We start from the raw sequence: 27,933 nt of genomic DNA, 5'->3' as shown, positions 1-27,933 counted from the left end.
TGTAATTTCTATGTATTTTCTGTTGAGGTTAGTATTTTGAGCTTTCTCCTGCCTGAAAATTCCTCCTAAGCAAAGACTGAGCATGATTTTCCTATAAAGAATTACAAGCACACACACAAAGCCATCCTCAGAGAATCATGTGTGTCTGAGGGACCTCCTGAGCTCTGTGGTCCAACCCCTTGCTCAGCACAAGTCCAGACAGAGCAGTTTGCCCTGGGCTTTGTTCAGTCATGTTTTAAATTGCTCCCAGCAGAGCCTGTACCCATCTATCACTGCAGTGAAGTGAGCTGTCCCTTCGTGTCTGTAATCCTGGTGAGGTCACGGCTCTGGGACTGCGCTCAGACTTTTAATTCCTCCTGTTTGCCTCCCGTGCTGCGTGCGTGTGCATCCAGTTTTGCTTTCAGGAGAGAGGCAGAGGATTCCTAGAGCTGGTCATGCCACTTTTTGAAGCAGCTGAGGGTTTCCATTGCCTTTAATATTCGCAAGATCCCTTGCCCAGCAGAGGGAAGGGTTCAGAGCCCATGGTGGCACAGTGAGTGATGGGATTTGAGCTGATTCAGTCTTTATCCACAGCTATGCTGATATAACTTACATTTAGAAATGCTGTTATTCAGTGAGTTTCAGTGGGTATATGAAGATAAACTTAGTATGTGTTCAGCTATTTCTTTACAAGATGTACAAATGTGCATCAGCTGTTAAAAGGTGACCCCTCTATGTTTTTATTTTGTTGCTTTTTCTTTTTCCATTTCCTGAGCAAGGGAGAGAGTGAGGAGGGAAGCAAGATCTAAGGCTGCTTTGTGCTGGAAAACTTGATGTTATTTGCTGTGAATATGGTAGTTGTGATAAAAAGCTTGGAAAACCTCCATTAAAGTAAAATGCAAAATACGAAAAAAAAAAAAAAAAAAGAACTAAACTGCCTAGCATATTCTTCCTACCTTAAAAAAAAAAAAAAAAAAAAAAAAAAAAAGAAACTATGTGTTTCTGTAAAGGGATTAAGAAACTCCAGATGGCTGTTAAAAAAAAAATTAAAATGGGGGTGGAGAAAGTCAAGAAGAAACAGTTTCTATTGACTTGTTCTTTCTTTTTTGGAAAGGTCACTGAAAATTTACACAGTGACAGAATAGAAACCCAATTAGTATCTGTCCTGTAAAACTAAATGTTAATTTATTTCAGATTCTCCTCTATTGACAAGTGGGACTGATATTCAGGATGGACTTCTCTACATAAGTACAGGGCAAAAATTACCAGACTGGTTATGAGTTTCTATAGCAATTGCTGTCAATTTTCAAACTGTAAAGAAAAAAAGATATAATTAAATACTAACTGTATGTTTATTTTGTAGAAAGATTATTCTTTTAATTATATTTCTGATGGCTATAAAATATACAACTTGGTAAGGCAAGGTAATCTTAAAAACACAGCATCCTCTTTGTCTAGTGCTTAAAAAAAAGATTCCAGTAGAAAATACTATTTCATTAATTGTCATTACATAGGAGTTAGAGATTTAGGGGGTCTAACATTTCCTTTATCATTCATTTCTTTAGGTGTCAGTGGTGCACTACCTTTACAAAATTAACTTCAGTGCATAACAAGAGATTAATTACCAACTGCAAAAAAGGAATATTATCTAGAGAGCTAGTGACTTTTTTAGAGAAGGGAATCTCTTTAATAAGGGGTCTTAAATTGCAGTTCTTCAAATGAGCAAGAGAAATTATTCTTCTTATAGTCCAGAAAGAGAAGCAGATAAATAGCCTTCTCTGATAATTCATTTAAATATTTTAGCAGTGAATTAAAATACCATCTAATCAAAGCAGTATCCTTTCCTTTATGTTGTATGCTTATCAGAATATTTCCATGCACACCATCCACAAGGAAGACACAAAACTCACTGAGTGGAGGTCAGATCTTTCCCATTGAGTTGCTGTGACAGTGACTCAGAGAACACACTTGGGCACATCTCTGCATCCCTGCTGAGACTCTGGGGTAGAGACTGTGGTCTGTCCTCCACGCCCCTGCTCTGTGCATGGAATGAGGTGATGTTTGGTGGGGAAGGAACTGTAGTGAGGTCTGCATGTTTGGGTTTTTTCCTGTTGACTTCAGTGATTATGTACTGCTGTAGTTTTGAATCAACTTCTAGTCAAGTCTAAGTCTGTCTTTAGCCCACCTTATTTGCAGGTTTGTGTGCTCATTGAAGGAGACTGTTATTTTGGGGGGAGGCAAAAGGCATAGAAGAGGTGTGTGTCTGTGTTCAGTAAGCAGTACTGTCTTTCTGAGAGTCTGGGCCTCTGGGTAAAGCAGATCTCTGCTGGGGTGGAGGGCTCAGACACATTCATCCCTGGGAGTTTGTTTAGCTCTGGTTTCCTCTGCAGACTTGCAGTGTGGGCTCTCTGGTCCATGACTTGCTGTCAGCTGAACTCATCCAATGTTCACCATGGGATGGATGTGGCTGAGTCAGGCTCTCTGCAGTTCAGTCCAGGGCTGTAGGCATCCATTGGCACTCTCCCAGGACACAGGAGACCTGCTCCCTTGGAACTTTTGTGCTGTACCCCAATGACACAGAGAAACATTCATCATCCTACAGCATCCTGGGCAGAACAGGGCGAGGGGAGGTTAGGAGTGTTTAGAAAGCAAAGAACATTGCTGAGTTTGCTTCTTCTCCTATGGAGGACCATTATCTGATTCAGTTTCCAGGATAATCATTCCTCTGTGGATGAATTTGAGCTGCTTTCGTGGAGGATACTGCTCTAGCGAGTGTCTGCCTCACTAAGGCAGTAGTTGGGAAGGAAGCATGAAATGGGTGCCTTTAATGACAGCAGGAAAGAGCAGTCTGTGCCCTTGAATGCTGCTCTGCCTTCTCTTCCTTCCTGAGGAAAAAAGTTCCTCGTTGAGTGTAGCAACATCTTTGAACTTAAATTTTTCGCATGTGGCCACTCACTGTGTGCTTTTTGTTGTCCCAGTGCCTGACTTGAGACCAGGGGGTCTGATTTGCAGAAGTGTCTATTGCTCACAGCAGCAGCTGCAGTAATGGGGAGCTGTTCTTTGAACACATTAAACCCCATGATCTCCTTGGTGCTCAGAAACATCAGGCCCCAGGTATGTCAGATTGGGAGCAAAATTAATGCTTTTGATCTTCAAGTGCCCAAGTTGCAGCTTCAATACAGGAGACAGTAATACTTCCCCAACTTACAAAGACATGCAGAAAAAGGGAAGAAAAGACGTCAAATATTTTGCAAACATTTAAATATTGTGGAACCGAATGCTTCATTGGGAAGCTCATAAAAGAAAGAATGTGTCTTCAGAGCTCGGCTTGAGTATTGCTCAGTGCACAAAGCACTTGGGGTACGTATCAGCAATGCAAGGAATGTGAGCAGGGACCAGTAACCATTGTCTCTTCTCTGTGCTGAACAGAGCAAACTCTCATGGAAAGATTGATACTTGTTTGTCTCACTGCAGGCAGCATCGTAATGTATTGCTAAGATGAGAGCATTTTAGTGTTCCTCGGGCAACCTTAATTCTACTTTTTGAGAATATCTGAATGTTTCATTGAAACACCAAGTGTTGTGTTAAGGCTCACTTTTGTGGGCCGTTTTCTGGATGTTTTAAATTGAAAACTGAAAAATGGAAGTATTCTGTTGTATATCATCACATTCTTATGAGTCATCAGTGTAATATAATTACAAGTATTGTAGAGTAATTCCATGTGTACACATCTCGATTACATATACAAAATATTAGACAAAACTGAGAATTTATATGAACATAGTGGGAGAAACATAGGGCTTTTTTTCAAGTAGCTATGAAAGATTGAGTGCTTTATGTGGCAGCCTTAGTCTTCTTTGAATCTTTTCTAAGGAAAATCCTTCCTCATTCACTGGTAAATAAAGCTTTTTGGTGCTGTTGACCACTGTGTAATGGTGTAAACTGTTCTATAGAGTAGAAATACCTAGGTGTATATGTATGTATAGCTAGGCAGAGGGCAGGTCATCCTGCAACCCATCCCTCACTTGTATATGTGTTCCATCATCTTTTACATGCCTTGTAAACTTCATGGAAAGAGTAAGAAAGAAGCCTCTGCAAAAAACAGCTAATGTGCTTCAATTAATTATTTCAAGGATTTCAAGCAAAACTTTTTCTTCTGTCTTTTCCTAAGCTTTTCTTATATATTTTAGGTTAGACTTTATGATGTTACATTTCTTTCATCTCTAATAGCTGGTAATATTGGATTGTGTGAAGCTCCTTCAACCACTTTATGCCAAATTTTAATACAATTTATGTCACCTTTTAACAAAATCATTGTACTTCAGAGAAAAAAAGGTACTGCTGCCAGAATTCATTAATTTTGTACAAATCTAAGTAAATGAAAAAGAGTTACTTTGAACTTTAAAGAACAATTACTTAAACATTTTTGTCACCTATTTCATATGGAGATGGTGGCTTAATTTTAATCACTAACCTAAATGTTCTACTCATAAACAAGAAAAGCATGGAGGTCTGGCTGTAATTCTGTAGTATTACTGATGAATAAGATGACTTGAAATAAATTACATATGTTATAATTAGTTTTTTAAGTGGCTATAGATACTTTGTGCAGTGCAGGAAGAGGGAAATAAGGACAGGGGAGTACTTGGAACATAATTTCCATTGTGTTTTTATCATATGAGTACCAAAATGATGAAGGAAATTGCTAGAAATGAAGAAACTAATTAAAAGAAATTTGAGAGAGAAATCTAAAAGAGATATTAACATGAGGTGATTGCTCTGAGATGAAAGATTTTTGTTATTTTCCTTGTAATTACACAGTGATGCTAGTTTCATAGCAAAACTTGAAGCTGAAATGAATGCATAGGGTCAAATTCTAGCCTGATTTACATGTCTAAAAGTTAAGTGTTTATTTCTGCATTTCTTATGATAGAGTGAATAATTATTTGGGTCTTCTCTCCCTATTTACAGTAGAACTGAAGGATCTGGTTTAGATCAGATGCTTTGCAATGTTTAGTTACTGGTTAAGTAGCCACCAGTGTTGCCCAGAATTATGTTGCTTCTCAGCATCTTCTTGCAGATACCTCTGCATCTGCTTGGAAGCCTCCCCAGGTCCCAGGAGAATATATTCATAGCCATCAAATTGTAAATGACCAAAACATGAACTCAGTGGGAGGGAGAACTCTTTTCCCTTGAGTGAAACCCTTCAGTTTCTGCCCCAGAAGAGCTCTGGACATGACAGGACCTCTGAGCAGGTGTAGGATTAGGCACAGCTCAAGTCCTTTACCTGGTGATGCATTTCAAAGGGTTGTTGCTTCACAGAAGTCAAGCAGTGCACTGCAAAGTGAAGAACCTAATATCTAAGTTCAGATTTTGCCCCATCTGGGTGCTCCTGGGAACATGAAGATGAGAGGAGATTTTGGGCTCAGGAGGAAGAGCAGGACATGGCTCGCTATGTCTTTTCCTGGGGCACAGAATTGAGTATCCTGAGGTGTGTGTGCTACAGCTATATACTTTCCCTTTTTACATACCTGTGTACAAAATGTACCAGAACGCTAGTTAAGCATCCCTAGCTGTGTTACAGGTGCAGATAAAGGTATTTGCAGGTGTTCAGGTTTGACAAATGCCAGCTGGAAACACTGAACTCGAGAGCAATATAGAGAGAAATGCAAGAGGGTCTTTTGTGACATTGTCTTCAAATCCCATTTGCTAATGTCTGTAATTACATGTTTAAATCACATCTATGTCTTTAATAGCATGAGACCTATTGACAGAAAATATTTTATCCAGCAACATCAATGGTCAAATTTTTTAAGATGGGGGATCAATGAGTAGGCTTGGATTGGGAAGCCAGTCTTTGAAGAGCCTTTTGTGAGCAAAAGTAAGAAATGTCCTTCAAGCTGTTGTGGCACAGAGCTGATGGAGTAGTTCTCTAGTAAGAAGAAAGAAAAACTGGGAGTAGTGCTTCTGAACAAAATGGTTTGATCCTGTGCTATGTGACAATACATTTAAATACACCCGGACCTTTTATATTGTGCCTTCTTAAAAATAAATAAATTGTGTATACCCAGAATCTTGTCAGAGCTGATACAAAACACATGTAGTGGAATTCATTGGAGTTCATTGCAGTTGGACTATAAATGCTGTACTTCAGTATGAAATCTTCTCTCAGCTTTACCATCAGAATACTGAAGAACTATTGACAGAAAGATTTTGAAATTCAATATTTTACATTTATTGTGTGTCTTACCTAAATCATCTGGAAAGGAAGGACTATTATCCCAACTCCAGTTATAACAAAAGTGATGCCTAAGTGATCATAAGGCTTTTCATTACTTTCTTCCCAAGAATGAGTTTGTGGCAGAGGAGCTAAATCGTAAACCTTATCTGTCTATTATTTTTATATATTGTAAAGCCAAGGAACCCCAGTCATAAACTCAAGGCTTCTTTATGGTACATGCTGTAGAAAAACAAAATGTGGTATCAGTCCCTGCCTGTGGAAGTTGAATTTATTGTGCAATGTCAAGCTTTTGGAGTAATCACAAGAGTGTGCTGCTGTCAGCTGAACATATTTTTTAACCTTTTTATATATATGCAGGTGTTCTGGCTGTTCTGATTCTTGAACAGGGATATTGAACATGCTGAACAGTGTCCTGTGCTATGATAGATAAACTGCTACCTCTGGATCTTTTGAGGATGTCTTAATCTTGTGAAGACTATCCCACATTGTGATGATCTTCGTGTTCTTGTTCCTTGCTCTGTCTGTTGTTCTGCAAGAAAAGGCCATTTTGTAAGACACTAAGAAGTCAACTTTGGTCAAATTTTCCCAAGAAAGTTGCATCTGGAGCAATGAATATATGTGAAGGGAATTTGACCATCTGTACTTACACCCTGAAAAAAGAGATTCATAATTGAATTTCTGAACTGTATTGTAGGCTTAGTCTTTCTCTTATGTGGGAACCCCTCATGTATTCCTTTATAGCATTTATTTTTTCAAATCTCGTAGCCCCAGTGTCTAGGGAGATTTAACAATATTAGAAGATATTAAAAAGCCCAAACTCTCAAAATCCAGCTTTTCCTGAATGAACAAAACATAAAAAAAGGAATTGGAGTTTGCTTTTGCTTACAAGGAACAAAAAGAGCAATACTGTAGCCTGCAGGCAGAGCCAGGGGGAAAAGAATGAATGAGTAAATTAATTTTTTGCTCTGTGACATAAATTAGGACAGCAAATTGCACTGTCATCCATTGAAAACATTCAGCCTTGAGACAGGAGTAAGGAAAAAACCCTCAAAAACTAAGCAAGCCATTTGTTCAGCTATGCAGGCTGAAATACAGAGAAAAAGAAAACCATATACCATTAAAGTATTTATAGTTACTGACTAATGTCTTGAATTGCTCTTGGGAGTTAAGTGGATGCTTTATTATACATAATTTGAAAGGTGGAATGCTATTGCAGTGTATAGTTGTGAACACTGAAAAAATATCCTAGGATGTAAGTAAGGTTCTGTTTAATGGTGGATTTGTCATTGATTATGTTGGGAATGCTTAGGAGAGCTTGCAGGAACCAGAGAGATGGTCTTGGGAAAAAGTAGGAAGACGGAAAGGAGCAAGGAAGGAGGACTGAGGAATTCATAACTTCAGAAACAGAAAGATGAAAAAAATTGAAGTTAAAAGTATCAATTGAAGGTGGGAAAAAATAGGGAGAGCTTCTCCTTGTTGTTGCTTTGGTTTACTCTTTTCTCTTCTTGCTCATCTAGTTTTCCTGTCCTTTTCTGCCCTGGTCATTAATTTCTCCCTATCAGAAATGTTTTCTTCCCAGCTACTTGATCTGTTGAAATCTTGGTAAAATGGTAGAATGAATGTTAATTATGTATTAGAAGAAAGCAGAATCTGGTGGATGGCTTCCCTGGGTAGATTTTTTAAGCAGACTGTTCTTTTAGTATATACTTGGTTCTTCTGGTTATAGAACAAAAATAAACATACTTATGAAAACTTATTCGAAACCTTTAAAGTTCTTTTGCTTAGTTTGCAAATGGAGAGAACAGAACAGAGCAGTCTGACCCAGGAGACGTAGCTGTGGTCTCAAAGTGACTATTATTGTTAGAAAATTATTCCACAGATGAGATTCAGAAAGATAAGTTCTCTTTACATAGAATGGGCATAATTGAATGTTTACTTCTTTTCTTGAGTTTTTGAAGAGTGGCTTTTTTAGCATGCGTAGTCTGAATGCCAAGTCCTCATTTTAGGGTGTAATTTAAGCTGAGTTGCACACGGGAGCCTGAATGTATCAGTTTAACCGAATTACATGAGAACACTGTGATGGTCCTGATTTTTGCTTTCTCTGGAGAGGAGTTCAGAGAAAACTTGGGTAAGCTTTTTGGCCTCACTTGCTTAAGATTCCAGCCACATGACCTTGCAGTTTCAGAAGCTCTTCTCTATTTGACTAACACCTTAATATTACTTTTTTTCCATGTAAAGCTTTTTACTCCCTACATATGGGAGTTTTAGCTGAAATAACTTAGGTAAATAATAAAGAAATAATTTATAATGGCTTATTTTTAACACAAGTAAACACATTTGCTTCATTACTGTGGCATTATGCATTCCTAGTCTCTAGAAATAAGTAAATATTTATTTTGCAGAACTTGTTTTTCAAATCCTGATTCGTAAGCTGTCCATTAATCACACAGAACTCAAATCTGGGCCTTGGCATTTGTTTCCAGAATTTGTGGTATTTTGTGTCAAGTTGCATGTTCATTTTGTCTATAACTTACTTTCTGTACAGTTTAAAGCTGATTTGTGTGGTAAAACATGATGCGTAATCCACATGCCCTTGAGAATCTGTTCACCCCTCTTCCCACCATTTCAGTTCTAGAACTGGCTCCATTAAGAGTCATAGTTTGGACTGAAAGGAGGAGATCAAATTCAGGTCTTTGCTTCTGGAGCTCATCCCAGATTTCAGCTACTCATACTTTGGGTTTATTAATTTTTGTGCATTTTGTGAAGAACACCTTCTATGCAGGCTGTTGTGTATTCATGATTTTGCCTCAGTCCAAGATCAAAATTTAATTTCTTTCACTTTTCAGTAACTGCTGAGTATGACAATTTGAAGACCCAATTTAGGGTCTATTGAAAGAAAGATTTCTTTATTGGCAGTTTTACAGAAGTAGCAAAAATTCTTAAATAAAAGCCGGTATTGATACAAAAATAAGTATGACTGGAATGTAAACCAAAAAGGTTTTGTAAACCTGTTACTAGTACTATGTTGAAAATTATGTCTTTAAATTGTTGTACAGAGCAGAATGTCTTGCCTCACACTCCTTGAGAGGGTGGGTGTTTCTGTCTGTGTTTTTTTCTGAGGATTCAAGGCAATATAATCCATTAATTCTGGCAGGTCATTATTTATGCCCTAGTGAATAATTGGGAAGGTTCCAATCCTGACTGAGCAAATTTAACTTTCATTTAACATTGCTTTTTGGAGAATGACTTGCTTGGTCTACATTACATGTAAACTGATTCACCTGGGCTTGAAGCTTAAGTCCAGGATAAATAGATATGACTTATCAAGGAAGATAAGGATTCTTGAGCTTCTCTGTTAGACAGAGCTGCAATGGTGCAACCTTCTGACATCAGGTTTGGGCTGTCCTAGCTCCCAGTGTGGGAAGCCAGTCAAACTGCTTTATCCTTTCCTCCTCCATCTTTTGGCTACCTGACAAGCAAAGCTTCCAGCAATTTTCTTCTGGTGAGGAGTCAAATTTTTCATGTGAGGCAGCAGGAGCCTGGCAGTATAAAAATCTTTGATGGCCAGTTTGGGAAAGCTCATGTGTCAGGAAATCTTTATCTGTTGGGCTGTGTTATTTCAAGCAGTGATGCTATGATTGCCCCACCAGGTCCCTGGAATCTGCTGCTTTGGCCAGGTCCCCTCATCAGAACCTCAATTTTAATTTTGCCATGTTTAATGCTGTTCTGTGTTCACTCTTCCTGTCTTCTTGATTCACGTTCACTTGACTTCTTTGCATAATACTTGCCAAAATTTGGTGCATTTAAACATGTATTTGTGTTGGGAAAGCTATGGGTTGCTCCCTCCCTCAACAGAATGATTACTGGCTCATTTAATTTCTAAGTCACCTGATAATTTCCAGTCAGAAATATGTTTGGAAGCATGCATTAATCTTGTTGAGTCCCCCAAGGAAGTTGTTCAAATGACTTAAGTGAATGCTTCATTGACTTGGAGCTTTACAAATAGAAGGTTGGAGAAGAGATCAGAAACAAAATAACTGAAGATTCAGAGTGCAGAGATTTGCTAGTGCTGATTTGAAGAGGAATTTTAATAATCTGAATTTTCCTTTTTGTTTCATTTATTTTATCTGAGACGAGGCAATTCTTCACTGATACAGCTTTCACTGGAGACATTTGAGAAGCTTGTGGTTTGAAGGCTGATAATTGTACAAGGATCATCCAAAAGACAAGTTCAGTTTGGTGAATAGGTGTTTAATCATAGCTCAGATGACAATGCTCTGAGCTGCTAGGCAGCTAGCAGAATTTCTTTGTCTGCTATGAATAAAAAACCTGTGAAGTGTCCCAGTCCTTCTAAAAAACCCCGACAAACCAAGCAAGAAAACCAGAATAGAAAAAAGTTGCTGATACAAAATCAAGACATTCATTGCAGAGTTCAAGTTGATAGCAAGTCACTGAGGAAAAAGGTGTTACAGTGAAAACCATTGTCATATCAAAATAATAAAAAAGCTCAAGTTATAAATGCAAAGCTTTGCTAATCAGAATATACACCTGTTCTTCTCTTCTGTCATATTTTTTTCCCTGTCTGATCTACCAGGAATCATCACTAGTATGAGGAAGGACGATCATCACCCCCATCATGTATACTTTATTGAGCATCTGTGAATTAATAATGCTGGTGCTTAATCTGGCATCTTTAGGTTTCAAGTTTAATTCCTCTGTTGAGAGTAAGCAGTGACCATTCAGAACCCTGATGGATATTGCTCCTGGTGCTTTACTTTACATCTGGAGGAGGGGATTGATCTACACAAATGCCCATATGTATGTGAAAATCTGGTACTTCTGGAATGAATAGGAGCTCTGTCACTGAGGCAGGAGTTGCTGATCTAGGAAAGGCAAGCTGAAAGTTTAAAGAAGCAGCACCATTGTAATGAATTATATTCCCTTTTTCACAGCCATACAAATGTAATTAATATACTGGTGTATGGAGAGGAGTAGTACTTTTAGCATGGAAGAGGAGCAGTTTATGGTCTATGTTTAAAGTCAAAGTTCAGAATTGCTCCCAAATACAAATTTCAATATGTTCTTTGTAGTCACTCTGTTTTCTCTCAGTCAGCAGAAGCAAGTTGTGCAGTTCTTCATATAATGTAGCATGGATTGCAGGTTTCCAGAGTCAGAGCTGCTCATAGTCTGCTGGTTGGTCTAAGCACTGTTTTCAGCATCTCTGCCATGAGTTCACACCCAGTCCTCTATTTTTTAGGACTTCCACAGTTCAGTTGATGAACTGTCTGCTTTCAAATGTCAGAAAGTGCAAAATCTTACCTTTGAGCACACGAGGAGGGTCAGGCAGAATATCCTGACTCCTCTATGAAGTGCTCTTACAAGTTTATGTAACTCTGTGGCAGCACAATACTGCTGACACAGCAGATGAGACACAGCCTCTGCCCAGGACCTGTTATTCCAGAAAAATAGGCAAGTTCAGGTGAATTAATGGAATTGAAGTTGTGAGTGTGTCTCTTTTCCCAAGCTTGGTATGCCTCCCTCTATTTGAACAGAACTCAGGCCTGTTTAGTCTCAGCATTGAACACAACAGGATAACTCAGCATGTCTGTCATCAGTGCCTAAACAATGGGAGCTGTTTCCTTTCTGATAGCAGATAAGGGTCAGAAATAAGACTTGTGCTTCCACCTTCCTGCCGGAAGTTGGGAAAGCTGCTGAATTCAAAGTTTCCAAAAAATTAGTTCAGATTGATACTGGAGGGGTTGCTGTGGCCCTGGTGCATAGCTGTGAGATGTGCAGTGATGTTGTGTGACACAGGAGCACACTGCAAGTGCTGATGGTGTGAAGTCAAGTCTGTCACACATGCACACATCCATTCAGCTGGTGTGTTTGTTTAGGCATTTGTTTAAGTTTTTAAAAGCTCTGAGCCTTTGTGAGGGCTTCTGGGCTCTCAGCTGATTTCAAAATCAGTAGGCTGATGGCTAAACACAGACTTAGTTTTTTGTGTTGAAAAGATCCCTATTTGCATGAATCAGTGCTCCTGCCCTATAAATGAAGGAAGGTATGAATATTTACTTTCCTGACAGAAATGTTGCATCATTAATATCTGTACAGCTTTTCTTTATTAAATATTCTTGTCCTTTTATATTTAGTGCTGCATAAAAGAGACTTGTTAATGTGAGAGCAGTGGCATTTCCCAGGAACAGCAGCTCAGGATTTCCCTGGTTGGAGGTGTGATGCTAATGCAACAGTGCCTCACATCCCATTGCTCTGTTTCTTCCAGAAGCCTCAAAAGAGGCAATTATGGTCTTTTGAAATGTTGGTGATGATGTTAATGCTCTGTAGGCTTGACTTGGTCTGTCAGACCAAGGAAAATACTCTGAACAGGGAATTCATGTTTGTGAGTCTTATGAAACAGCGGAGTCAAGTGAGGAAATGCTCAGCTCTAAGCACAGTGAATGGTAGTGATGTATAGCATTATGCTGCATTTCTCAAGCCTGTCTGAAACTTTGGACACAGATTGTGAAGGCTGTGGCTTTGTTTTATTGTCACTTTTGGTTCCTGGGCTCAGTGATGTGCTCAGTCTTGCTGCACTTTTTGATTTAAGTAGGATCTGTCCTGTAGCCTTTAGATCATTCATTTGACACTTACTTGTAAGATTTTCTGGTTTTGCATTTCACCTTTTTCTTTATTCCCTCTTAATAAATGGGTGAACATTTTATCAGTAATTTTCCATGTTGTGAACTTAAGCTCTTGAATTTTTATCTTGTGTGTTGCAGCTGGTGCTCAGGATAAAATTGGCTGGGCATTTGGCTTGGGTTTGGAGAGGCTGGCCATGATCCTGTACGATATCCCTGACATCCGACTGTTCTGGAGTGAAGATGAACGCTTCTTGAAACAATTTATTGGGCCTCACATTTGGCAAAAAGTAAAGTTCCAGGTAAAATTACATATACATGATAATAATTTACTGTGATGTATGTGCATTCCTAATGAATATCACATAATTAAAATTCTGAGTCGTTAAAAGATTAGATTTTAGTGCAACAGCTTTACAGCTATCGTGATTCTCTGATGTACTGCAGTAAAATCCAGCTTTTGATAATAACATTTTTTTCAACTAGATAATGTTTAAGTTTCTGCTGATACCCAGTCAACATCCCCGTTTTGAATAATGCTTAAGCATATATTTAACTTCTAAATATATTCAGAATAGGGATAGATTTAGGCCTGTGGTTTGGTTATGTTATGGTTTGGTTATGTTCTTGAGTTGTGTCCATGATTCTGTTTCATTATAGATATGTGTCTGATGCAAAGCACTCAAGGATCACAACACATTCTCAATTTTTTCCATTGTTTTCACTCTACAATCATTGATGTCAATGTGAGTTGCAATGTTAACCTTTGGCAAATTCTTTGTGGATGTGCCTTCCCATTTTCACTGTCAGCTCTTTTCTCCTGGCATTAGAGGGGAGAGTGCAGGCTCAGCTTATATTTGTTTTGTGACTCCTCTGCTGTGGTGATTTTTGTAGTTAGCAACCTTGTCTTGCTTTTTGTACTCACAAAGCAATCAGGCATGACTGGATTGAGTGGAAATGCTGCTTCCATAATACTCTTTAGCAGGAGCACAGGGAGGTTCAAGTCAGGTGGTGTCAGCTGCTCTTTGGGGGAGTTGAGCTGACATAGATGCTTGACAAAGTCCGAAACGCTCAAGTTTGGTTTAGTTTGTGTACAGCTTGATTATGTTTTTTTAAGAATGTAATTATTCAAGGGAAAATCAACAGTAATAGATGACATTTGAGTAATCTCCACACCAGTAGCAGCATCCATCCATTTGTTTTTAATTCATGTCAATTCTTGCATATCTTGTTTGGTAGCATCAAAATACTGTTTGAGATAAGTTTGGGGGATAGTTTTGCCTTTTTTCGTTTCGGTTTGGGGAATTTTTTTGGTTGATTGGGGTTTTTTAATTTGTTTGTTCGGTGATAACTGGCATTAGTGCATTCACCCTGCAGTTAGTTACCTTACAGAAAGACATGATTTTGCCACTGTTCCTGAAGGTTTGTCGGCTTGTAGGTTTCCTTGATCTCCTACAGAATGTTTGTTGCTCTTTTCAGTAAAAAATGCTCAAGTCTCATTTTCAGCCCCTGTCTTTCTGATTTGCTTTGCTGCTGAGCTTGTAGTTTTGTTTATAGATTGCAATCTGATGGAGCTAAGATGAGATTTCTGGCTTGCTTTAAGATTGCGGATCCAAGCTTCCAACTGATATTTGCAGTAGATTGGCTTCTGGGGAAAGGCCCAGATTGTTGGAATGCTATGGACTGATGTTGAGGCTAAGTCAAAGAGAGGGCTGGGTGTCTGACTTCTCTCAGCTGCATGTGGTTTTTGTGTTCAGTTTTAGGTAAGTCAGGTGTAGTGAAGTAATCTGAAGATGGCAAAGGCACAGGTTACTGTGGATAACCTCAGAGGAAAGTACATGGTTTCTAGGAAGCTGAATGTGATTTCTTTTTTAATTGGTGCTGTTTGGTAGCCTTAGTTTTAGTTCTTTTTCTTTTCTAAAGAAAGAGTATGGCCAATGGTTTAGAAAAATATTTTTTTTTCTCTGATATAAGGTACTGCTTAGGGACTTTTAAATTATTATATCTCTTTTATTTTTATTCTTTTTTATTCTTTTTTTTTCATTTTTCCTCCTTTCTGTTTTAATACATACATGCACCTACTTGACTTGGATGTTTCACCTTCAGTTTTGGTAGTTCTCCCCAACTCTTAATTTACATTTTTCAATTCTGTATCTGAAGATAAGAGAATGGAGGCAAGCTTGGGTTTTTGTTTGAAAGCAAGTCTATATCCAGCTTTTATCTCTTATTTTACATTGAGCTTTTTCAAGCTCTGTGCTGTACATATTTCTAGTACATATTGGCATTGCTTTCTAAAGGGTTAATGACCCTTCAAATGAAAATACGGTGAAATACTCTTCGTTGCTACCATAAAATCTCCATTTTTTTCTTCTGTTCTGTGTTATTTTTCAGGTATGCTGTAAAACCAAGTTAGCAGACCTTTTGTTCCTGTCTGCTTGCTAAAGAGTCATAATTAATGAATCACATGGTTTATTCATATGATATTCGAAAGAAAACTTTTAGCCTGTCTTCCAGTGTGGATGTTGTAAGAAATCTCAATGGATATTTTAAAAGTGGCAGATTTTCTGCGTGCAAGGCCATGCAGTACTTTTCAGCCTGACTGAACTGAACAAAGACAGACCAAATGTTTTGAGAGCCTTTCACAACAGAAATTGAATCCTGTGGCTCAGAAGGTCCAGGTAAATGTCCACCCTTTATGTGATTAACTGAGGAAGACCTCTCAACCTTTAGGAACTCCTCCAAATCCTTTCTTATAATCTGAATATGGTCCACCAACATAAATATTTTTCTTTCTCTTCTTTAAAATGTTCTTCAAATATATGAAGTCCACATGGCATAGCAGTAACCTTTAGCTGGGCTAAATATACTCTTGCTCAAAAACTGCATTTAATTGGAGCATTTTCTTGGGACTTAGAGTATATGTCTTATGCCTTTTAACAGCCTGAATGTGTCAGATTTTTCCCTTTGTCATTAGTTGCTCAGTACATGCGTGCAGGCTTCAGTAGGTCAAAAAGCTGCTGGGAAAAGCTGACAGTGCTTGTACCACTGTGGCCGCTCAGCACAGCAGTGTTAGAGTGCTTCTCCCCACTGATCAGATTATTGCCTGGGTTTGGATTAGCAAATCACTTCAGCTATAATTTGACACAAGTCACAGCAGTGTGGGGATCAGGGTCTGGTAACTTGCTTTCAATTGTTTGTGTAGGGCTTCTGCTCAGGCTGTGAAATGAAAGGCTGAGGATGGGCAGGGCAGGAAGGACCAAGAGCCTGCAAGGCACAATGTAATAAAACAAAAGGCTCAGTTCTGATCTAGCCCACTGTGTTATGTCTCTGTTTGTCAGGGCCCTGAGCACAGTTCCATGTAACCCCTTTCTGGTTAATGCTGAGCCAGCATTCTTACAAAAAAAAAAAAAAAAAAAAAAAAAAAGTCTGTGGGCTGACAAGTCTCAAGGAAAGGTACAAAAATGAAATGACATTTAGAGAAGGAAGGCACTCAGTTCAGATGTAGTGTGGTGAGCCCAAAGGTGCTGATTAAGAAGAAAGGTCTCTGGCAGCAGGATTGGATCCTGGAGCCTTCATCATTTTGCTGCCAAGGCAAGCAAGTGGCACATCATGTTGAGTGACTCTTGGTGTGTTCTCCCTTCACAAAGTCACTTTCATTTGATGCTACCAGTGTCTCTGGCTGCTGTTGTTTTAAATAGTTATTTATTTCAATTGCTGAGGAACCTTGTGGTCTGCACTGAGGTCAAGCAGAAGCATGATTATGGCTGTTCTGGCAGTGGTACAAAAGGAAACTGGATCAGGTTTCTAGCAAAACTCCCTCTGTGAGATTATAGGAGTTGCTGTCTTCTTGATTTCCTCATTTCTCCGTTATCTGTAATATTCTGCAATAAGCCTAGCACCACCTATTTTTTATCACCCCCTGCCATCATCTTCAGGGGCTGCTCCTTCCAAGTGCCTGCTGGGACTCACAGTCCCTCGAAATTCAATTCCTTTATAATTACCTGGTAGCTTCAAAACTCAAAATAATAGATTTTCTAAGCAGGATCATTTTAATGGCTCCAGAAGAGAAAAGGCTCCTGGAGAAGCACTGCTGGGAGACCTGAGGGGATAGTAGGCTTTGGAAGTGGAGTGAGGAGTCTTGACAAACAACTTGAATTGACACTGTTCATCTCCTGCACAGCTGTAGCCAGAATGGTGTATGCAGTCCTAATCCAGGTTACTCTTTCTGCTTTGAAGAGTGAACAGTCGAGGATAGCAGAGATGATCAAAATAATCAAAAATATGTAGTTGTGTGGAAAGAAGTGGTTCATTATACTGGAAAGAAATCAAAGCAGGCTCCTCTCCCTCCTGTTCAAGATAGCAAAGGCTGGGCCTGCCTGCTCCCTTTTGCCTTTGCTCAGGGTGCTGTAGGAATTAAGCTCCTGCTCTGATGACAAAGGATTTATGGAGTAGCACTGCATAAATCAGTTTGCACTGTTTGCTGTGCATGTGAGCCCTCTTGTTCACCATTAGACAATCCAACTTTTCTACCTTACTGTGCACTTTTCGGTTTTCAGGGACAGAAATCATCCCTGTGCATCTTTCCTGTGCATAAGCCTGATTGTTGCTGGGAGACACACAGCTTGTCCTGAAGCTTTAGAAGATGCTGAAAATGAAATGCACTGTCAAATGTAAGGGGAAACTTCAGCAAATTAAACCATCCTAGTCTATGTCCTTTATTCCATGCTTGAGGAAGAGAGCATCTAGAGTATATACCATCCATTTCAACCAGTTTGATCTTATTGCATTCACTGCACATGGTGGGTCTGCCTGATCCATCATTAGTATGCTACTCCATATAATTTATTTTTATCTTCTAAGTCTGTGATTAGCGTTATTTTCAAATAAAAATTAAATAGATTCCCTGGTTGCTGCATTTTCAGATATTTTTCATCAAGATTAGGTGACTTCATGCTAAAATGGTTATTCATTTATTATGTTTATTTTCTAATAGTACATCTCATCTATTAAAGCCAAATATGCAACCATTAGTATGTAAATTTAGCTTGGATGTTTGAACAAATAAGGTATAGCTTTGACTGTGACTTATTGTATAGATAGTTTTGATGTAATTGAAGATATATAATGTGGGTCTGCACATGGAGGTACAGTAGAGAATAGATGATGATGTTGTAGCATGAACATTTTACTGGCATGACTTTGGGAAGGTTGAATATCTAAGAGTGACTTACATAGATCATCCTAAGCAAACGTCAATAAAACTTTACAGTGCTGTATATCATCTCAGGTTTGCCTGTGTGCTCTGCAGAACACCATGAAACTCCTTTTTTAGTGTTGGATGTGCATGGAAGGTGAGCAAAAATGCCTTCTTCATTGCAGAGATGCCGCACTAAGCTGCACGATTGGGTTAGAAATCACTTGATCGTCAAGTCTTCTCATCAGGATGTTCTATCTTCTGTCATTTGTAGGTAGTGCTGCTATTGAAGCTCTGGGAATCTGAGCCCTCTGGCCCCAGCCAGGCAAAGTACTGAAGCACATGCTGAGCTTTAAACTTGCAAGCAGTCCCATTTAAATCAATGCAATAGTTCCTATGCTCAGTCAAACATAACCCAAATGCCTAAATTCAGCCAAAGCTTCAGGTCAGAGATCTCCACATTTCCTGAGATCCAACTGAGAGTGATCAGCACCTTGCAGGGCTGAAGCAGTGGAAGCTTTCAAAATGACTGTTATGAGCAAGAAGAGTTTAATCTGACAAACCATAAACTCAATTTGCAAAATCTTTGTTCTAAGCCAGTTTTACTGATCAAGACTTGTGTAAAAAAAGTCAACAAGAAAAATTCTTGAGAGTAAACAGAACTTGAATTCCCATTCTCAACTAAAGAAAATTGGCTGAAAACACAGTAAGGAGAGGAGAAAGTAGGGGCTCAGAATGAGCAAATGGGATGGACAGTCACATGGGACTGAATACCAAGCACTGATGCACTCATATAAGACAAAGTAAAAGGAACATAAAAGAGAGAAGTGCTGTACTTTGAGCATTGGGGGCAATATGAAAAATTCTGGTTTAAAGAGCAGATTCGGAGGAATGGGATGAAAAGGGAAGAAAGACACAGGAGAGGAGAGTAGTTTTATGGCAAAAACAGTTGAGGCTGATGCAGAAGTCTTTTTCTAGATAATCAGAAAGTTTTCCTGGGTTTTCTACTGTACACATCTACTCCTGATCTCCTTTTGAAATATCAACACGTATGAGTGACCACAAAAATTATGACCGCAAGCCATCAAAGCTAGTCTCTAAAGTACTATCATCAGTTTTGAGATGAGTGTGGAGGACTTCCAATTCTGCTTCTGGATTTGTGAAACACTTAGTGTGTCAGAACCTTGACCCGTGACAAAGGCTGTACTGAGATGATATTCACAGAATCACAGAATATCCTGAGCTGGAAGGGACCCACAAGGATCATCACAGTCCAGCTTCTGGCCTTCCACAGGGCTACCCAAGAATTGCACCATGTGCCTGAGAGCATATTAGTGAAACTCTTGGTAAGAATAAGCACTGACAAGGATGTGGTTCCCAACAATCTAGCTGCTGCCCTCTGAGCTAATACCAATGATGCAGATTTTCTCACATACCCTGTTTCCATCCCTCCACCCACCCACTGCTATCCTGTCTCACTGATAGCCTCCCATTTAACCTGAACAAATCAGCAATGCTTTCATTCCTCTCTGCTTGTACTTTTCTAAGTAAATAAAATGAATAAATAAAAAATGTCAATAGCCCTTTCTGCCTAGATTAGTTGGTGGTATTTATCTTATGTACTATGTTGTCTGCTGAAGTACCAAAGGGCAAAGTAAATCCATTTAATCCATTTAGCAGCCACCTTGGTAACAGTTGGATGTACAGACAAGCCTATGACATTCATTAGCAAAACCACCACTCTCTTCCACCTATGTTGCTTGAAAATACTTCAAGTATGTCTATGCTGTTTTCACAGTCTTATCATAGACGAAAACTCTCCTGTTCACCTCTGTTGACTTGTCCCATCCCAGCAGTACATTTAGTTTAGATTTAGCTGGTGGTGACTTGAAGCAAAATAGCTGATTTGAGCTGTTCTTTTTTTAATGGTAAGGAGTTTCTGCTTTGTACACAACTATCGTAATTGGAATTTGTTTTGAGTGGTTGGAGTATGTGTGGATATGTATATATATGTTTAGAGAGCAAAAATATTTCATCCTTACTTTGTTGTCTATGCTAACACACACTTTAAACACCAGTAAATTTTTTATGTCATGGCAGGTAACTCCAGAACCTGGATGTAATTTTGTGTTTCCTATAGATTTTCAATTATGTGAGAGGTCCAGGGCTTTACTAATAAACTTAGCAACTGCCACAGGGGATTTTGGAAGCTAGCTTTGTAGGATACCAGTGTATCCACCTGGCAGATGTCCTCTCTTTTGACTGTAGGTCCAGAGACAACAGCTGAGACTTTTCTTCATTTGAAGGGTTTTGGTGGCTTTGTTTGTTACCACTTCTTCCAGAGCCTTGTTTCTCACAGTGTTAGGATGAGAAGCATAGGTGTTTTTTTTGTTTGTTTTGTTTCCCAAGTGCTCATGTTCCCATGTGCTGTTCTGCTTGGCTGTTCCACATGTACCACAGGAGCTACTTTTGTGGCTACACTGTGAGATGAATCAGGGAGCTTTTTCCTCTGCAGTTCCTTAAAGCTGTATCAGTTCTCTGATTCACTTCTCAGTGTTGCTTCATGCCATCAGCACAACTGATGAGACAGCACTTTCATTTTTGGAAGCAGTATAGAAGGTGAGGGGTGAATATAACCAGCAGGTGTGTCCTCAGTACTAGTGAAAGACATTCCCAGTAAATGAGAACAGACCACCAGGGACTTCCTTCCAATTTGTTTTTAAACAAAAAGAAGCTACTGTAGCCTTGACTGCATTTTGTCTGCGCCACTTCTGTGTGATGTAGATAAAAAATGATTTTGCAGTTACAAATGCTGCTGCACTGCCATTAGAACAATTTTACTGCTGATGTCTTTTTTCCTAGGCAGAAGCCAATGCACCCTAGTCAAAGTACACCTGATACTATCTAAATTATTACTTAGCAAAAATTGCAATAAGCTTCAAAAAGCATATGTTACAGTGGTGTGCTCTGATCTCTAAACCCCATATTTTTGCAATTTGACTGGCTGAGGCTCTTTGAAACAAATAGCTCACAAATGAGTAATTCCGCTGCTGAATATATCAACCGATCTTTATTGCATCCCAAATGATGGAGTATAATGGTTATACAAAGTGCTTAAATAAGCCATGCAGCAATTTCCAGCAGTGATATATATGCTGAAACCCACATTAAATTAATATTAGGTGAAGGGGTAAACCTGGAAATCTAAAGTAACAATAGATTTTGCATAGGTTGCTGGAAGCTATGATAGCCAGGTCCTAGTGGTTTTGACAGGAGTCCACTTATGTTCAGAGCTTTCAGTTTGTTGTCTACAAAAGTATGTTGCTAGTCAGGAGGGTAACCCTTACACATTTCCAGTGGTTTTCCAATATTGGTTTAATTTAAACTGTGAGTAATAGAATTCTGGTCTTTGGCCCTGACCTGAGAAGTGACTCAATAATTCTGTTTTCCATGCTGTTTCAGTTGTAGTTGTCTTGCACCTCCTGCCTTGGCACCTCTTCTCCAAACTGCCTTAGGGTGGAAAGTTCTTCAGGACAGGAATTACCATTTTGTGCTCTATCTGCCTAATGGAACCCTGGTTTCTGGCTGGCAGTCCTAGGTAATTGCCACAATCTGAATATGTGCATGCTATAGCAGGGTTAAATACATTTTGAGTATACATAATGCATTATGCATCTGTTTAAAATGTGTCCAAGCACACACTGTGTATGTGTCTTCAGAGAAATACAGGTATGTGCTGGTGTGCACACACAACCACAGAAATATAAAGGGGGAAAAAAAAGAAATCTCAAAACTATTAGGAAATAAGCTCTTATTCATTTTTCCAGAGTTAGCCAAAAAGATGGGAGTTGTCATACGTCAGTTTATTTGGTAGTTCTTTTAGCACTGGTGCCAATGTTTTACATGTAAAAGATACACCTTGCAAAGAGCTTTTGATAAAGTGATCTTTAAAATCATGCCTAAGCCTCTACAGTCATCATCTGCAGCATGATTAGACCTTGCAGCTGAGCTGTGGAGTGTCCCTAGGAAATGAGGGCTGGGAAGAGCAATCTCTGTATGTGTGCATGAACAGAAGCACCTTTTGAAGTACATGGTGTTAATAAAAAACCCCTGATTTTCAGCTACCACTTCTCTGATCAGAATATGAATTAGGCTACAGAGAATAGCCAAACAACAGAAGGCACAGTTGGGAAAAACTGTATTATTCTTATCATACCAATCCTCAATTTCATTCATCTTGTTAGTGTGAGAGACACATGAACCACTGCAGTCACAGCCTAAACCAAAATGTGACAAGTAAGTGGTGCTTTGGGGTGCATGTGCTGCAGAGGATTTGGCTGTGCGGTTTTAGAAAAATTAATAATGGGAAGAAATCCCCTCTTTTGAGGATTGATTACATCCTCCTGCCTGTGCAGAAGTGCATATGCAATCCAGTAATCCAATTTGCATAATTATTCCCACATGTAACCTGTTCTCCTAAATTAGCAGGAGTGAACCCATTTTCTGACTCTTGTAAAATTAGGAAAGGCATTAAAAAAATAATCTGTTCTGCACCAAGATTCTGCTTGTAGAGATTTAAATATTCTTTACAGGTTGTCATTGCATACTGAAATGCTTAGTGTACTTTTTGTACCTTTTTGTGCTTGGTCTGTTCTCTGCTTAGGGCTTCTCTGTAGTTTTCTCTTTCTAAGTGTTGTTAATCTTTAGCAAGAGTATAGCTTTAGGAACACTCAGGGTCTGTCTGAGAGAAAAAAATTAAAGGCTTTTGTCCCTCTTCTGAGTAATGGACAAGTAGAGCCGTTCATTTCTGTTTCTCTCTAGCTTACTTACTGTCCTTTCAAGTTTTAGTTTGCAACACTACTTTGGTGTTTTATTATGAGTTTTGAGCTTTAGAGGTTGTAATTTGTATGAATGTAGAACTTAAGTGGGGAGGTGGGTTGAAGGATGTGAAGTTGGCTAATCTGGAAACAAAAAATGCTGGATTTTGCCAAGAATCATAGAATCATATAATCCTTATGTGGCAGCAGCTCTCTGGCCACAGAGAGCAACAGATGACTTCCCCAGGCATTTTCCTGGGGAAGGCTGTGAGAAGATCAGAGAAAAGAATGAGAAACAATTCTTATCTCCACTTGCTGCACCTGTTGTTGTGCATGTGTGGAATGTGTTATGGAGATGGTTTACTAAAGGGTGATTTCTTAATTGGACAGTGGATGTTGTTTGGATGGATTGACCAGTTAGGTCAAAGCTGTATCGGACTGTCTGTAAGAGTTACAATTTTTTTAATAGTACAGTATAGTATGATAGAATAAGGCAATTGATCAGCCTTCTGCAATCATGGAGTCAATGCTAATTATTACCCAGCTGGGGGCCTGCAGCGACATCCTTAGGGTTGGAAAAGACCTCTAAGATCACCAAGTCCACTGTTATGCTATCATCACCATATTCCCTACTAAGCCATGTCCCCAGGTGCCACATGTACTTCCAGGGACAGTGATTTTACCACTTCCCTGGGCAGCCTCTTCCTCTGCCACTTGGTAAGTTTTCCCAAGACAAGAAGGAAACCCAGCTATATCAGTGGTACTGGAAGTTATAAAAATATTTCAAAACCACCAGTAACTTGCCTGGATAAATTTCTGTACATGGTGAGATGGTACAGATTAGCTCTGGGAAGTGTAGAAAAATAATTCCTTTGTAATATAGTAATGTCCAGGGCATTATCATCCCTTGAAGAATTCAAAAAAAGACTGGATGTGGCACTTGCTGCCATGATCTAGTTGAACAGTTAGAACATTGGCTGGACTTGATGATCTTATAGGTCTCTTCCAGCCTTGAACTTCTGTGATTCTGTGATTCTGTGATTATCTGAAGTTATAGCCAAGAGATATGAAGTGTCATTGCTGATGTATTGGAAATCTCTGTGTTTTTTAGGAAGGAGAAAGAAAAAGAAGTATAAGTTGATAGGTGGGAAGAAGGAGTTTTTCAGGTGTTGCATGTGCCTGTAAGACTCACAATGCCAGCTTATTTTGGTGTAAGTCACATTCACGTGTTCTGGAGATTCTGCAATTTAAACAGTAACTCTCTGGAATGGTGCATTTAATGAGCAGAAAAGGAAATGCAATCAACACTGTTTTATATGAGGTTTTTCATCTAAGCCAAAATAAAATATTGGGTGCACTTTGTTTCCATTGCTGTGCTATGTACTTGGGAGAAATACATCTTCATATTGCTGCAGACTCTTTCCAAATACTTGCATTGTTTATTTAGATATAACTCTTTTATATGAATTGTTGATGAGTACAGTATTTTACTCCACTGAGCTATTTATCTCAGCATTATTATTAAGCATAATGAGAAGAAATATACAAGCCAAACCATCAGAAAGAAGGAAACCTGACTTCTGAGTAGGGCAAACACCAAATGCCTGCAGCAACCAAAGCCTTCTGCAGGAATTGCAGGTGGTCAGCACTGCTGAAGAAAAAATTCTTAGTGTCTTCTGAGAACTTGGGTTTTGCTGATTTATACCACCTTATTACCTGTTCCTTGCAGGTGTGGCAGGTATTTTTAGAGAAATGCAGGACACATATGTTTTTTTTAATTCATTGACAGCTTGTTTTCTGAGGTTTGTGTCTTCTCTTTACCCTTGTCTGTGATTTTGCCTGTGGCATGGGATATTTGGGTAGGAAGGACAGGCAGAATATGGACAGTCCATGCGAAAGGCAGTCATAAGTGTTAATTACTAGTTTTAGTGTGAGAATCCACTTTGCTATTTTGGTGATTCCAAATCACTGGATTCCTTTCCCAGGATAGCAGCTTGCTTTTATTCCTATTGAAGACATCACAACAGAGTAAGGATTGTGCCATCAGTTCCACTTGGTGTCACATGAGTTCTGTGGTAGCAACTGCTCAAATGGAAAAGCAATAACAGAAAAAGCATTTCTTGGTTTTTAGTTGTTTTGCAGTGATACATCTGTGATTGAGATGGGGAAAATGAGCACCATGAAACCAACTAGCTTGGTCGGCCATCAGCTAGGGGCCTGGGAAAGAAGCATGGGGAAATGCATTTTTTTCCACAGTGGACATAGAACTGCTGAAGGAAAATGTTAGGCTAATTGCTTTTTCACCCTGATACTTTCAAAAGGGGTTTGTAAGGAGCTGTGATGTGGAAGTGAGTAGTAGAGAGCCATCCCTTTTGGTGATTCTCCCTGTGAGTCCTACTTTGTTCTATGGAAATGAGAAGTCATTTTTGCCTCATTAAACACAGAGCATGGAGTCCATCACTGGTATTTAGGAATAATTTATACGTATCCTTTGGTGGTTTTTATAATCAGATCACAAGAAGCAAGGCATATCCAAATGCCCAAGGGAACAGGTATCTGGGAATATCTCTGCTGTGTACACTGTAACATCCTTGCTTTTAATAGGATTAGGTCAATACTTTCATCTTCTTTACGTCTTTCCTGACATTTTTTTCAATTCCTTGCTTATCATTTAGAATCATAACCCTTTCAGTGGCAATACAAGTGCTCTTTTGTGTCTGGAAATTTTCTGAAAAGCCATACCTTATTTCTTCTTCTTACCACAGGTCAGCTTAAAATGCATATTTGCACTCAGAGAAGTATATTGTGACTTTAAACTTGACACATTTTTCATTACAAATTTAAACAAGCTTGACTTTAAAACAAAGTTACTGCATTTTAATAAAATGTTGTAAGAACACAGTGTCCCTTTCCAGTGGGGCCGCAGAGGCTTAGTAATCAGCATTACTTTTGGGTGAATGTGTGTAAAGGAAAGCATTCTACTCCCTTATTCTGCCGCAGCACCAGGCCTGTTGTGCATTTTTTCTGCTGCTTGGAAAATGTGGAGCTTATCAATGAAGTTTAATCTCTTCACTCGCTGTTGCAGATCTTAATTTTTTCAGTGTCATATTAGATACTGACTTTCCTTTGTCAGGCAGATTCCTCTGTATGAGCTGTAACTTTTAGCATGCAAGAAAGTTTGCACTTGCTCCTGTGGATGTGCACATGTATGTGCATTTATTTTGTGTCTTAAGGGGGTTTACCTGAGGAAAGGTGCTTGATAAGCATTGAAGAAGGTGACTAAGTGGGATGATATGGAGAGCTACCTGCTTAGGAAGAATATAAGCAATTCAACTCTTTTTTGCTTTCCACCTTCAGGGAACCTGGAATGGGGCTCAAGAAAGAAATTGTTATCTCCAACATGACCCTGTAGGTTGTAGTTTAGGTGGGAAGGGGACAGAGCTGTCACAGTGACATGCATGGCATGAAGAGAGGGACCTGGTCCACAGGTTTGTGTCATCTCACACTGGAGGCTGAGACTTAGCAAGGAAGACAAGTCTGTAGCCTCAGGGCACCTCCCTGTTCAACTTGGATGTAGAATGTCAGAACCACAGGATGAGTAAAGTTGGAAGGCACCCCAGCAGGTTTTCTGGTCCAACCTCCCTGCTCAAACAGTGTTGTCCCAGAGCACATGGGACAGGATTGCATCTGGATCGTTCCTGAATATCTCCCTGTACAAAGAAAACTTCCTCCACTCAGAATGGTCCATGTACAAGCAGAGTGCCTGAAATCCATGGAGCTCTTGATGTTCCCATGAGCATATGGTGTTCCCTGTACCTGTATGTGAGCTTTTCAAAGTTAAGAACTCTGTTGGGGTGAGCAGATTGGTGTCTAAAAAGGGCTGATCGTACTTCTGTGTTCATTCACTGAAAGGCTGAGAGCATCAGTGGAGGCTAACATGCTTCTGCCACTCCCTGCAGGAGGACAGAGCAGTGCATCGATCCCAGACTAGTCCATTTGCTTTGGTTTTAAGAGCTTAATCCCAAAATATATTTTATATCTTCTTATCAGAATTATGGTAGTTGTCAGTTGAAATTTAATTTCCTCCTTTGAAGATGTGTGTGTATTTACACATAAAAATGTATACATATATATGTCTGTGTGTGTGTGTGTATACATGTATGAATATATAGAACTTGCTATATATATATCTAAGGAAAAAATCAATTTGGTTAGGAGGGTATAAAACTTTTAATAATAGGGAACATTGTGACTAAATTTTAAGCCATGGCAGCCAAGAAATTCGAAGTTATGTTCCCTGCAGCAACTGTAATTTGTCTACGCTGGTCATAAATACGGAAGTGTAAATCTAGAAGCATACACACTAATACAGGAAACTTCGTTATGTGCATGGGGGTTAAGTTACTGCTGTAAATTTGCAAATTTTAATTTCATGCCTGTTAGGTGTTTAAATTTCCTATGATAACACTGAATTAATGTAGTTTCACCATGGAATATATTAAGAAAGGCTCAGTTATTACAGGACTGTAGTTTTCATTTTGATGAGAATATGATGTTGCATTAAAACTGTGTAGTTTATGTAGATATTTCTCCAAAACATGAGCAAGACAGGACTGTTAAAGCTTAGCAGCCACGATGCTGCTAAGTCTCATATTTTTCTGACTTAGACTGGTGATGGCAGTAAAGCATGGCTGACTTTTTAATAGCCTGGCTGCTGTGGAATTGCTAACCCAGTTTCTGGTGTGTGTCATCGTTAACCTTGCATTTGTGTCGCCACTGTCAAAATACAAGTACAGCTTTTTCCTCTGCTGTGTTTGTCACTCATTTGTTTTGTCCCATCTGCAGCTGGCAGCAGGGAAGGAATGGAGTGAGCAGCCACAGCCCAAAACTTCTGCTGTCCCCTTGCCTTGTTGCACCTGTCTGGGGGAAATGGCTTTTCTTCCTAATTACAAGTATTTGTGGAAAGTGCTGGTGTCCATCCTATTGTTTTGGACTCTGTGCTAAAGACACTTCACGGCCTTGTGTGGGTCATTCACTGGCCCTGGCTGTGCATTATTGCCAGCTGTT

The 27,933-nt window shown here is 39.2% G+C and overlaps 1 protein-coding gene across 2 annotated transcripts in view; it reads left to right on the top strand.

Annotated features, from left to right (window-relative positions):
• FARS2 (phenylalanyl-tRNA synthetase 2, mitochondrial) overlaps nt 1–27,933 on the top strand; it is a 228,541-nt gene that overhangs the window by 121,564 nt on the left and 79,044 nt on the right. For both annotated transcript variants that reach the window (XM_059479395.1, XM_059479388.1), the window contains exon 6: nt 12,997–13,157. In XM_059479395.1, the coding sequence (XP_059335378.1) occupies nt 12,997–13,157 (161 nt within the window). The remainder of the gene's footprint in view (nt 1–12,996; nt 13,158–27,933) is intronic.

The sequence above is a fragment of the Ammospiza nelsoni genome, chromosome 1 (genome assembly GCF_027579445.1).
Source record: "Ammospiza nelsoni isolate bAmmNel1 chromosome 1, bAmmNel1.pri, whole genome shotgun sequence".
NCBI lineage: Eukaryota > Metazoa > Chordata > Aves > Passeriformes > Passerellidae > Ammospiza > Ammospiza nelsoni.
This window is presented reverse-complemented; position numbering and strand designations above follow the sequence as displayed.